Here is a 13,367-nt window from a genome sequence, read left to right on the forward strand (position 1 = left end):
ACCTCATCCCCACTGACCAGGGAGACAGGTACACACACAACACCTCATCCCCACTGACCAGGGAGACAGGTACACAAACAACACTTCATACCCACACTGACCAGGGAGACAGGTACACACACAGCTCCTCATCCCCACTGACCAAGGAGACAGGTACACACACAACACCTCATCCCCACTGACCAGGGAGACAGGTACACACACAACACCTCATCCCCACTGACCAGGGAGACAGGTACACACACAACACCTCAGCCACACACTGACCAGGGAGACAGGGACTCAAACAGCACCTCATCCCCACTGACCAGGGAGACAGGGACTCAAACAGCACCCCATCCCCACTGACCAGGGAGACAGGTACACACACAACACCTCATCCCCACTGACCAAGGAGACAGGTACACACACAACACCTCATCCCCACTGACCAGGGAGACAGGTACACACACAACACCTCAGCCACACACTGACCAGGGAGACAGGGACTCAAACAGCACCTCATCCCCACCGACCAGGGAGACAGGGACTCAAACAGCACCCCATCCCCACTGACCAGGGAGACAGGTACACACACAACACCTCATCCCCACTGACCAGGGAGACAGGTACACACACAACACCTCATTCCTACTGACCAGGGAGACAGGTACACAAACAACACTTCATACCCACACTGACCAGGGAGACAGTTACACAAAATAGCACCTCAAACGCGCAGTGTTGGGTACCGTTTTTCTCAATTTGTCATGCTTTTTTCCCTTGGAGACAATAAAAGATATTTGATCAATTTTTTTTCCAGAATTCCATCATTATGTTAATGCTGTAGAACGTTCATTTTGAAAAACCTCTTCCAGTATATCTCATTACATCCAAATCTCATATGAAAAAATCTTTACCCCACCCCATGTAGGCCTTAGCTATCTCTAGTTTGTACAGTCAGTCTCCCTGGTCAGTGTGGAGATGAGGTGCTTTTTTGTGTCCTCATTCTCCCAAAATAAAGCCTGCACATTATCCAGTGTATTGATTTTCCAATTCCTTGTACTATGGAGGCCACAAATCACATGATCAATCTCAAACTCTCTGCACTTTTTACCTCATTCATTATCTTGTATGTATTTATTAAGTCCATTTTTTGATCACTTTTTAAACTATAGTATTAGATACACCTGTACACCTTGTTAATGCAAACAACTAATCAGCCAATCATGTGGCAACAACTCAATGCATAAAACTATGCAGAAATGGTCAAGAGGTTCAGTTCTTGTTCAGAGCAAACATCAGTTTGGGGAAGAAATGTGATTTAAGTGTCTTTGACCATTCAGTGATTGTTGGTGCCAGATGGGGTGGTTTGAGTATCTCAGCAGCTGTTGATCTCCTGGGATTTTTATGCACAGCAGTCTCTGGAATTTACAAAGATGATGTGAGGAACAAAAACATCCAGTGAACAACAGCTCTGAGAGTGAAAAATGCCTTGTTCATGGGAGAAGTCAGAAGAGAATGGCCAGACTGGTTTAAGCTGACAGGAAGGCGACAGTAACTCAAATAACCACATGTTACAATAGCGCAGTACAGAAGAGCATCTCTGAACACACAAGTCAGACCTTGAAGTGAGTGAGCTACAGCAGTAGAAGACCACACACACAGACTCAGTGGCCACTTTATTAACTACAAGAGGTAACTAATAAAGTGTATTTGCCCTGACTCAATGCAAATCTCATTCAACTGTTGGAGCCAGTATTTGTCTTCAAGGTTTAATATTGTTTTTCGTGATAAATAAGAGAATAAAGAACCAATGTATTACCAGAACTACTCATTCTCCCAAAATAAAGCCTGCACGTTATCAAGTTTATTGGTTCTCCAATTTCTTGTACTACGGAGGCCACAAATCACATTATCAGTCTCAAATTCTCTGCACTTTTTACCTCATTCATTATCTTATATGTATTTATTAAGTCCTTTTTTGCTCACCTTTTAAAGTTTTGTCATCTGTGCTTGACATTCATTTCTGTTTTAATGGAGACCAGTCTCTGCTTATCTACTGTGCCTTGTGCAATATTTCTTTGTCAAAGCCTCAGTGTAATAACCAGCTCTGATCTGAGTGCCAGATGTACTCTGTTAAGTTAGCAAAGTGATTCTCGATGCCTTTTTGGCTTGTTTCTCCATTATATCTGGATAGATTGAATGTGGAGCCTTTATAAATTAACTTAAATTTAAGATTTTGAGTAGGAATTGACAGGACAGATGTTACGAAGATGTTTCCCTTGATGGTTAGTCTGGAAATCAGAGCCATAACATGGGATAAGAGGTTAGCCACTTCAGTCTAAGTTGAGAAGGAATGTGTTCTTTAAGAAGATTGTGAATCTTTGGAATTGTAAAACTACATCCAGGGCTGAGTTAGGGTTTTGGATGGCAGATGAAGCCAAGGTTCTGCAGATCTGGTAGGAAGATAGAATTGAACCCACTTGTTAAATCAACCATATTCTGTTTAAACCAGAATTTGCTTGAAGGTTAAATAGCCTCCCACTGCTCTTTTCTATGTTGTGGTATATCATATTTATTCCCATTAAAGCATTCATAGAATACCTGTGGTCATTTTTCTATCATCTGTGCTGTAGTGTGGCCTTAGCCACATTGATTTCATCCACCGTTTTTCTCTGTCCGCTGTTTCTTTCTATGAGTCTTTACACTGTTTATGAAACTAATTGCTTCTTCCTCTCCTTGTACATCTTTCCCAGAAGACGTAGATATACCTCAGAATCGAAACACTTGTCTTCATTTATAAGCAGGAAGCATCCCAGACTGGGACCCTGGAAAGTCCATTTTGTTTTTTCTTTCAAACCCCTGCAAAGTGTTTTATGCAGCTTATACCTGATGTTTGCCACCCCCCCCCCCGCCCCCAACAAACACACTGCAGCTCTTCTTAAATTTAGGTCACTTATTCCCAGTCCATTACAAGAATGCAAGTCATATTAAACTGTTTGTCTTATGACAATGATTGTCCAGTATGTGACTCCAGTTCATAATTTAATTGTCAGATTAAATTAGCTTAGATTTTTGAGTCGTTACTTCCTGACATTCCTTGGATTTCTTTTTAATCTAGCTTTCCTATCAGGTAAAGTGGTCATTCTTGATTGCTGCACTATTTTTTTTGAAGTAAATAGTTTAAACCTTATTTTAAGAGTGCCCCTGTGTGCAATTGTATTTCAGTGTCAGTTAGTCCATGTTAATTACATGAGGCCTTGACTTTGGGCGTATTTAAGGCAGAGATTAATAGGTTCTTGGTCGGGCATGGCATCAAAGGTTATGGGGAGAAGGCTGGTGACTGGGGTTGAGGAAGAGAAAACAGAAGGATCAGCCTTGATTGAATGGCTGCGCAGACTTGATGGGCCAAATGGCCTAATTCTGTATTAATTCTACAGGTATATTCTTGCTACATATTTAAAAATAAATTGGTATTGTACGAATGCACCATTTTAATTTTTTGAAATAGTGAACATGGATGCAAATGTTTGGCTGTTATACTGTAGTGGAATCAACCTACCCAATTTCAGGAGCCTGACTAGTTGACCTTAAATCATAATCCTTCACCCTGGACAAAATACTGTGAAATGCAAAATGTCCATAGTCTGTTAATGTGATAGATTATGACGCTATAAGGTTTGTGGTAAAGTGGAAGTTCAACAAGAAAATCATCACATGCAGCAGTCAAATTAAACTGCTCCATATTTGATTTCTCCAACTTTCTGCTTCATCTGAGGCTGAATGAGCATTTTGTCAGGTCTGATAGACCCGTCTGAACTGGTGGAGGACCTCAGGAGCCAATGGACCAGTTTGGTATTATTTATTTAGAAATACAGCACAAAACAGGCCCTTCCAGCTCAGCGAGCCATGCCGCCCAACACCCACCTATTTAACTCTAGCCTAATCGCAGGGTAATTAACCTTCCAATTGGTTCATCTTTGGAATGTGGGAGGAAACCCATGCAGTCACAGAGAGAACTACAAACTCTTTATAGACTGCGCCAGAATTGAACTCCAAACTCCAACACCCCAAGTTGTAATAGCTATGCTACCGTGGTGGAAGGAATTCAACCAGCCCTGGATCCTTGTAAAGCTGGGAAACAAATGGGAATACATAAAGGTAACAGTGTTAAGCAGGCCTCTTTCTTCCTCAAGGCTTACCTGTATGCACTATACAGACTGTATCAGCTGCTTATGTTAGTCTGGTTTGTTTTGTCGCATCTCCTTTGCGCTTTTCATATACGATCACTTTCTACAATTATTTCATTTTCCTCATCCTTGTCAACTTTGTTACTCTGTCTTTTCTTCTGCCAGCTTGAAATCTCCTTCATTAGTTACTCCTTTTGTCCAACCAACAATTACTATCAATATATTCATTAAAAAAAACTAGTACATGAATAAGTTAATGCAGAGCTACAATGGCATTGGCTATAGATGGAGTATTTTAAACATTTCACTTATTTTCTGCGTTTTTATACAGAGACTTTGTATTGCTGAACCATTTATTTTGGCAACTAAATTCATGTTTTTAATTGTCCACTGTTATAAACTTATTTACAATGTGGTTTCATTCCCATTATCTGCAGGTCTCTTTTGGCAGATGGTATTTCTTTATAAACACCAGAGAGCAAAATCAGTATTAATTACTTGTCATCCACATTTGAAACTTCATATATGTGTAGCTTATATATCAGAATCGACGTGGTCCAATTACTCTATTTTATATCCATAAATTTTCTATTAAATTTCTTCCCGTTGATTTATCTTGGACTTAACACCACTTTCCTACTCATTCATGCAATCTGTCCCAGGCGTTGAAAACTCAGTGACCCTGTACTCACAATTCCACTTGGGAGTTGAAGGGAGTGATGTAAGTGTGTGGGGTCCTGTTGACTTAGACCTTGTAGTTTCCAGTGCAATATTCTCTTTAGCCTAAAGAAAGTACACTGCATTGGTACTGGGTTATAGGTGATGCTTGGTCACTGAAATGCCTTGCTCTCAGACTGCTGTGGAAAACTGCTTCTGTCCACTTTTGCTGTGCCTGAAAATGCCCTGATTCTGTTTGATTTAAAACACACCTTGGCATAAGTTTGCAGTCTTTGTGTGGAATTCATGCGTCAAGTAACATAGTTACTTTGTTCTGTAATTCCCATTCTCTGTTCAGTTTTTCCTTTTCCCCCTGTATACCCTGTTCAGCCTGTTCCCATCCTGTTCTTCCCTTAGACCTCTGATCTCAACAACTGTTGCTCATAGACCCTTGTCTCCATCAACTTATTGGTTCAGCCCATCTTTATTCCCAATTTGAATTAATGTCTACTGCATAGATTGGTCACCTCCACACATAAGCATTTATATAGTCACTGTAGGATCTCCTCAAAACCAAAAGTCGTTATCACTACTAACAGAAAAAGAGATCTCATCAGCTGACGTCTGCTGTATTCAGTATCTTTGTGAGCAAACATGGTTTATGCATTAGCTGTGCAAATTTTTCCACCCCCAAATTTTGACAATTACAAAGATACAGCTTTTCAAAGTTTGTTCTAGTGTGGTAGTGAGCAAAGGATAGGAGGAAGCACTGAGTCATTGACGTTCCAGCCATCAGTAGTCTGGGGTTGATGACATGGTCTAGCAGGTTCTTTGCATTTTTGTCAGTTTTATATACAGCATCCTCTGTCAGTTCAGCAAATACAGGTCTGGACACAGAAAGGTATTTCTTTAATTTTTTTTGCTTTTTACAATTTTGTGGAGCAAGTGGCAGTTCCCTGGAGGTGATGAATGAAACATTGCTAACTACAAATTCACAGTGATATTGGGGATTTTATTGAAAGTTACTTGCAAAGTGCCTGGGCTTGATCAACAAAACCAAAAATAAAAGCTATGCACCTTGTAGGTTGAGCAGAGCAGTACAATGCCCTTAAAACAACAATAAAAGCCATGAACCTTGTGGGTTGAGTAGAGTTGTGCGATACCTTTTTGAGTATTGAATTAATGTCATGTTTTGGTAATCAGCACTGAAATTTCAAAGAGAGGTGCTGTAGGAGATTATGAATGTGCCAGAAGTGGGTGGCCAAACTTTTGAGTTGACCAGGAGGAGCTAAGCTGACACTTTGTTGAAGTATTCCAACCCACTTAACTTCTTCTGTTTTTACTCTTGTTGAGATCTGCATAGTGTCTGTGATCACGTTTAAACAGAGTTAGCTGGATTTTAAAATGTTTGAATAAAACTCAAAAATAATTCAAGCTGACTGGTTTACTTTAGTTTACCCATATGAAATTTCATATTATACATTCTCTTTATAATGCACTGTTTTTTTTAAAAAACTGGAATAATCATTTCTAGCTTTGTAATTTCTCATTTGAAGTCTGCATCCTCAGAAGTTGGTCTCTTATTCATTTATTCCAAGGTAGTGCTGAAGACATCCAAACTTTTAAGAGTAATCCTTGAGGATGTTTTTAATATGAAGAGAGCTTGTCTGTGGCTGCCTCTCCTTTAAGATCTGTAAAATATTTATTGCTGGTTCTTGTATCAATCTCTATCAATGTCGTCTATGAGATTTGTCAGTGATGTTCCCTATGTAGTTAGGGCTAAGTAGTGTACAGGTAACTGGATGTCATAGGTGCCCAAAGGTGGACAATACTTAATCAGGATTTTCTCAGAAACATGACATGCTATAATTTAACAAATCATTTTGTTAAGCAAGAGATTATTGTTAACAGTGTATAACTTCAACTATTCTATAAATATTTAAACTGAGCTACAGTAAGAGACTTTCACCAGTCTGCTGTGAAGTGTAAATTAAACACTTTGACTCTCCACATAAATCCTGCTGACTTTTCAATTGGAGACTAAACTATTACATCCATGGAGAATGTTGGAGGGTGTGCATACTATTTGGCACAATATAAAATAAAATGCACCATCAAGACAACATAAGACTAAATGAAATTCATTTATTCACAAATACATTTATGTAGTGTTTCTTTTAAATCACAGAAGCTGTTGCAAATTGTTCTTTTATGATGTTTTATCATATATTGTGATATTATTGTACAGCATACAAACTGTCCTTTATGTTTCATTGTTACATAAAGCTTAATTTGCTAGTGAGTAGAAGTTACTTTACTCTTGGCATTGGCTCAGTCAGTGTCTGCTTCAATCACTTTGGCAGCTTCTGAGTCATGAGGTTGTGGGTTCAAGCTTTGCTATTGGATTTCAGCATGAAATCCGCATGTCCCTAAGTCCACTGTAAACAGCAAAAGCCCATTTGCCGGTTCTTGTGGGACTTCATTAGTAACAGCTCTGGTTTATTTTTTTTTCTCTCTTTAGCCAAATCTCTATCAATGCCTGTATGTTACTGCCAAACCCTTGGCCCTTTATTTATGTAGCAGCCGCCTGAGTGATATCTTACGGAACATCGAACAGTACAGCATAAGAATAGGCCCTTCAGTCCGTGACAAACTAAATCAATGACATCTAATTAAACTAACTGCATCTGCCTGCATATAGTCCGTATTCCTCCATTCTCTGCATATCTCTGCACCTATCAAAGAATCACTTAAAAGCCCCAGTTGTATCTTCCTCCTTCTCCACTCCTGGCAGCATAATCCAGGCATTCAGAACACCTTCAGTATATGAACTTGCCCTCGCACATCTCCTTTCAACTTCCCACTGTCACATTAAATAAGTGCCTTCCGGTATTAGACATTTCAATCCTGAGAAAAAGTTACCAGTTCTTTACTTTATGCCTCTCGTAATTTTATAAACTTCTAACTGGTTTCCCCTCAGCAATGTCCAGTCTCCTTTTTGTACCTCCCCCCTAATTCAGGCAGCCTCCACATCCCTCCTATAATGAGGCAACAAGAAATGAATACAATAGAATTTATAATTCTATAAAGCTGCAATATAACTTCCTGACTCTTGATGCCTTTACTAATAAAGGCCAGAGCATGCCATATGCCTTTTCACCACTCTGTCAACTTTATGTAACTACTTGCAGAGAACTACAGACTTGGACCTCAAGATCTCTCTGCACAACAACGCTGTTAAAGGTCTTGCCATTAACTGTGTACTTTTTCGTTACATTTGATCTACCGAATTAGAAACACCTTAGATGTGTTTAGGATAAACTTCATCTGCCATTTCTTTGCCTGTATCTATGTTTTAAAGATGTAAAGATGTGTTTTGATTGTCACATGGCATGTGGCCAAGTGGTTAAGGTGTTGGACTAGTGATCTGAAAGTCATGAGTTTGAGCCCCAGCTGAGGCAGCATGTTGTGTGTCCTTGAGCAAGGTTCTTAACCACACACTGCTCCAGTCCACCCAGCTGAAAACGGCTACTGACAAAACGCTGGGGGTTAACCTTGCAATAGACTGGCGTCCTATCCGGAGGGGGGGGGGGGGGAGTCTTGTACATGCCATGGAAACTAGTACAAGCAGTGGCCTGATAAGCCTATAAGGCTCGGGACAGACTTTAACTTTTTATGTCACATGTCTATAAAAAGTATTCACTCCCCTCTCCACCCCCCAGAAGTTTTATTGTTTTACAACATTGAATCACAGTGGATTTAATTTGGCTTTTTTTGACACTGAGCAACAAAGGCTCTTTCATGTCAAAATGAAAACAGATCTCTACAAAGTGATCTAAGTTAATGACAAATATAAAACTGGTGCAGCCAAGTGGTTTTAGAAGTCACATAATTAGTTAAATGGAGATCTGTGTTTGGAGACCTGTGTGCAGTCAAGGTGTTTTAATTGATTGTAATAAAAATACACCTACAACTGGAAGGTCCACTTGCTAGTGAGTCAGTATCCTGGCAGAAACTACACCATGAAGACAAAAGAACACTCCAAGCAGCTCTGTGAAAGGGTTATTGAAAAGTACAAGTTAGGAGATAGATACACGAAAATTTCCAAGTCACTGAATATCCCTTGGAGTTCCGTTAAGTCAATCATCAAGAAATAGAAAGAAAATGGTAAATCTGCCTAGGACAGGCCGTCCTCTAAAACTGAGTGACTGTACAAGAAGGGGACTAGTGAGGGAGACCACCAAGAGACCTATATGAGAACTCTGGAGGAGTTACAAGCTTCAGTAGCTGGGATGGGAGAGACTGTGTGTGCAACAACTGTTGCTTGGGCGCCTCACCATTCACAGCTTTATGGGAGAGTGGCAAAGAGAATGCTGTTGTTTGAAAAAAACCCCCACCTTAAATCTTGGCTAGAGTTTGCCAGAAGGCATGTGAGAGACTCTGAAGTCAGCGGGAAGGAGGTTCTATGGTCTGATGAAACCAAAATTGAGTTTTTTGGCCATCAGATTAAACGCTATGTTTGGCATAAGCCAAACACCACACATCGTCAAAAACACACCATCCCTACCATGAAGCAGGGTTGTGGCTGCATCATGCTGTGAGGATGCTTCACTGCAGGAGACCCTGGAAGGCTTGTGAAGGTAAGGGGTAAAATGAATGCTGCAAAATACAGGGAAACCCTGGAGGAAAACCTGATGCAGTCTGCAAGAGAACTGTGACGTGGAAGAAGATTTGTTTTCCAGCAAGACAATGATCCCAAGTATAAAGCCAAAGCTACACAGGAATGGCTTAAAAACTACAAAGCTAACGTCCTGGAGTGGCCAAGTCAGAGTCCAAACCTCAATCCAATTGAGGATTTGTGGCTGGACTTGAAAAGGGCTGTTCAGTTACGATCCCCATGCAATGAGACAGAGTTTGAGCAGTTTTGTAAATAAGTATGGGGAAAAATTACAATGTTCAGATGTGCAAAGCTGATAGAAATCTATCCACACAGACTCAAGGCTGTAATTGCTGCCAAAGGTGCATCTACTAAAAACTGATTTGAAGGAGATGAATCAATTATTTAGTGTTTTATATTTGTGATTAATTTACATCACTTTGTAGAGGTCTGTTTTAACTTTGACACGAAAGAGTCTTTTTCTGTTGATCAATGTCAAATTAAATCCACTGTGATTCAATATTGTAAAACAATAAATCATGAAAACTTCCAAGGGGATGTGAATACTTTTTATAGACACTGTACATCAAAACATAGCGAAATGCATTGTTTGCGTCAGCGACCAACACAGTCTGAGGATGAGCTGAGAGCAGCTTGCAAATGTCAGCATGCTGCTAGCACCCACAATTTACTAACCCTAATCCATATGTCTTTGGAATGTGGGAGGAAAGCTGAGCACCCAGAGGAAACCCAACTGGTCATGGGGAGAATGCACAAACACCTTACAGACTGCAGTGGAATTGAACTTGGTTTGCTGGTGCTATAATATCGTTATGCTAACCACTCTGCCAGCGTGCTGCCCCTAGTTTGCACTACCACTGCTGACATGCCCCTTATCTACGCTTCTGGTTATATTCTTAGCATTAGATTTGTTACATGTAATTTTTAAAAATACATTTTGTGTTAATACATTCAGAATGAGAATCAGAAACAGGTTGAATATCACCAGCATATCTCATGAAATTTGTTGTCTTTGTGGCAGCAGTACACTGCAATACATAATAGAAGAAAAAAAACGTGAGTGACAGTAAATATGTATTAAATCAAACAAGTAGTGCAAAAATAAAAATTTAAAATAAGCAGCGAGGTAGTGTTCATGGGTTCAATGTTCATTCAGAAATCAGTTGTCAGAGGGGAAGAAGCTGTTCCTAAATCATTGAGTGTGTGCCATCAGGCTCCTGGTCCTCCTTCCTGACGATAACAATAAGAAGAGGGCATGTCCTGTGTGACAGGGGATCCTTAATGATGGATGCCTCCTTTCTGAGGTATCACTCCTTGAAGATGTCCTGGATACTACGGAGTCTGGTGCCCATGTTGGAGCTGACTAAGTTTACAACTCTATGCAGCTTATTTCAATCCTGTGCTGTAGCTGTGCTGTAGCCACCCCCCTCCATACCAGAGAGTTGTGCAGCCATGGTCCATCTGTAGAAATTCGTGAAGGATTTAAGTAACGTGCCAAATCGCGAATTCCTAATGAAGTATAGTCACTGTCATGCCTTCTACGTAGCAGCATTGATGTGTTGGGCTGAGGATAGACCATCAGAGATACTGACTATTATCAAGCCAGATGACCAATCTTGATTGAGCGTGGACTGCCAGGAGCAGCACCGGGTGTACCTACAGTAGATGCACAGACCTGGTAAGATATGGATGCACATGTGCTCAATGGCGAGAGCACCATAAGAAAGAGAGAGCTGTGATCTAATATCCAATGGACCAGGTCAGAGCTCTACTATCTGGATGCATCTAGATATGAATGGTGGTAAACAAACAGCTGACGGAAGGAGGATATTCTGATAACTGTGCCATCCTCAACAACAACAAAGACTCAACATGTTCATGCCAAAGTCATGGATGAAGCATTTACAGTCATATTCATTCATAGGCGTGGAGTCTATATCTGGTTCTTCCTCAGATTCCCACTGATACAGAGAACAAAATTTAACCAATTTGATTCACCTCACAAGATATCAGGAAAGGGCTGAGGAACTGAAATCGGAAAGGCAATAGGTTCAGATAACGGCCAAATGTAGTTCTAATAAGTTGTACTCTAGAACCAGCTATAATTTAGTATAGTTACCACAGTAACATCTACTTGCCAATGAAGAATATTTCAAGATCAATTCTAATGAAAAAAATCGGGTACCAGTCCAATCTTACTGGTTAGTCTACTGTCAATCATTAACTAAATGAATACATCAACAAAAGTGCTTTCATGTGGCACTTTCTCTGGTTGCCTTCTCAGTAATATTTGATCTCTTAAGATCTGGACGTTGCTGGTTAAGTTAGACTTTTTGGCCTACCTCAAATTGCCCTTGAGAAGGTGGTGCTGAAGTTGTATTCTTGAGCCAGGAGGACTAGACCTCATTACTGCCTTGGTACAAATGTGGACTGCTGACCAGTGACCAAAAGTGCAGTGAAAGTGACTGTCCTGTATTTTAAAATCAGACCAGGTGTAATGTTAAGGAGCTCTGATAACATTGAAGTCAGTGGATGGCAAGGGAAATGCATTCTAATGACTGGAATCAAATGCCATACAAAGGAAGAAGGTAACTAATGGTTGTTGAAGTTATTGGAATTAATCAGAGTAAGCTATTACAAAGGGAGTGAAGTCAAAAATATTAAATGTTTTCTGGCAGGCATTGAAGGTTATTTGGTGGCTTCATGTTTCTTTCTGAACACTTTCCTCAAAAATGTGGATGATCTGAAAGAAATTTCTTTTGTTTTTTGCCAGACCCTAGGAGCTCTTCCAGACCAGGATTCATTCTACGATGTTACTGATTGTCTTGAGCAACTGGGAATGGAAAACATCATCCAAAGGCACATGAGTAATAAAGGAACTGACCCAGACTTAAAGCAGCAGTTTACCATTTATGAGGTAAAATTGTTTTTGAATATGCAGATGTAAAGGAGTAATTCAGTTCTTCGGATGCACATATACAGTTACTCATTCATGTATGATGGATTAGTGAGATTTAATGGTGGTGAAAAACACAGCCAGACTTTGCTGATCGAAGGTTGGGTTGTCTGGGAAAAGAACTTTGAATTCATTAATATTGGGATAAAATATTGATGACCCATGGGATTAAGATAGGTTATAATTGTGCTGAAACAATCAGTTAAGAATACTGAATAAGAGATGTTAATGGAGAATTAATGGAGAATGTGTGGAGCAGGTTAAGACCTACAAGTATCTAGGAGTACAGTTAGACGAGAAGCTAGACTGGACTGCCAACACAGATGCCTTGTGCAGGAAGGCACAGAGTCGACTGTACTTCCTTAGAAGGTTGGCGTCATTCAATGTCTGCAGTGAGATGCTGAAGATGTTCTATAGGTCAGTTGTGGAGAGCGCCCTCTTCTTTGTGGTGGCGTGTTGGGGAGGCAGCATTAAGAAGAGGGACGCCTCACATCTTAATAAGCTGGTAAGGAAGGCGGGCTCTGTCGTGGGCAAAGTACTGGAGAGTATAACATCGGTAGCTGAGCGAAGGGCGCTGAGTAGGCTACGGTCAATTATGGAAAACCCTGAACATCCTCTACATAGCACCATCCAGAGACAGAGAAGCAGTTTCAGCGACAGGTTGCTATCGATGCAATGCTCCTCAGACAGGATGAAGAGGTCAATACTCCCCAATGCCATTAGGCTTTACAATTCAACCGCCAGGAGTAAGATATGTTAAAGTGCCGGGGTTGATTGTATTTAATGTATTTAAGTAAGCTACTTAAGAACTTTTAAAAAGCTATTATTAATGCTTTTTGAGAGAGTGATTTAGATGCATATCATATTTTTACTGAGTTAAGTATTGTATGTAATTAGTTTTGCT

At 40.2% G+C, this 13,367-nt stretch overlaps 1 protein-coding gene across 4 annotated transcripts in view; it reads left to right on the top strand.

Moving 5' to 3' along the window:
• The window catches only part of fhod1 (formin homology 2 domain containing 1), a 305,371-nt gene that overhangs the window by 179,252 nt on the left and 112,752 nt on the right, over positions 1 to 13,367 (top strand). For all 4 annotated transcript variants that reach the window (XM_073069862.1, XM_073069863.1, XM_073069864.1 and 1 more), the window contains exon 9: positions 12,281 to 12,424. In XM_073069862.1, coding sequence (XP_072925963.1) covers positions 12,281 to 12,424 — 144 coding nt within the window. The remainder of the gene's footprint in view (positions 1 to 12,280; positions 12,425 to 13,367) is intronic.

This window comes from Hemitrygon akajei, chromosome 17, assembly GCF_048418815.1.
Source record: "Hemitrygon akajei chromosome 17, sHemAka1.3, whole genome shotgun sequence".
NCBI classification, from domain to species: domain Eukaryota; kingdom Metazoa; phylum Chordata; class Chondrichthyes; order Myliobatiformes; family Dasyatidae; genus Hemitrygon; species Hemitrygon akajei.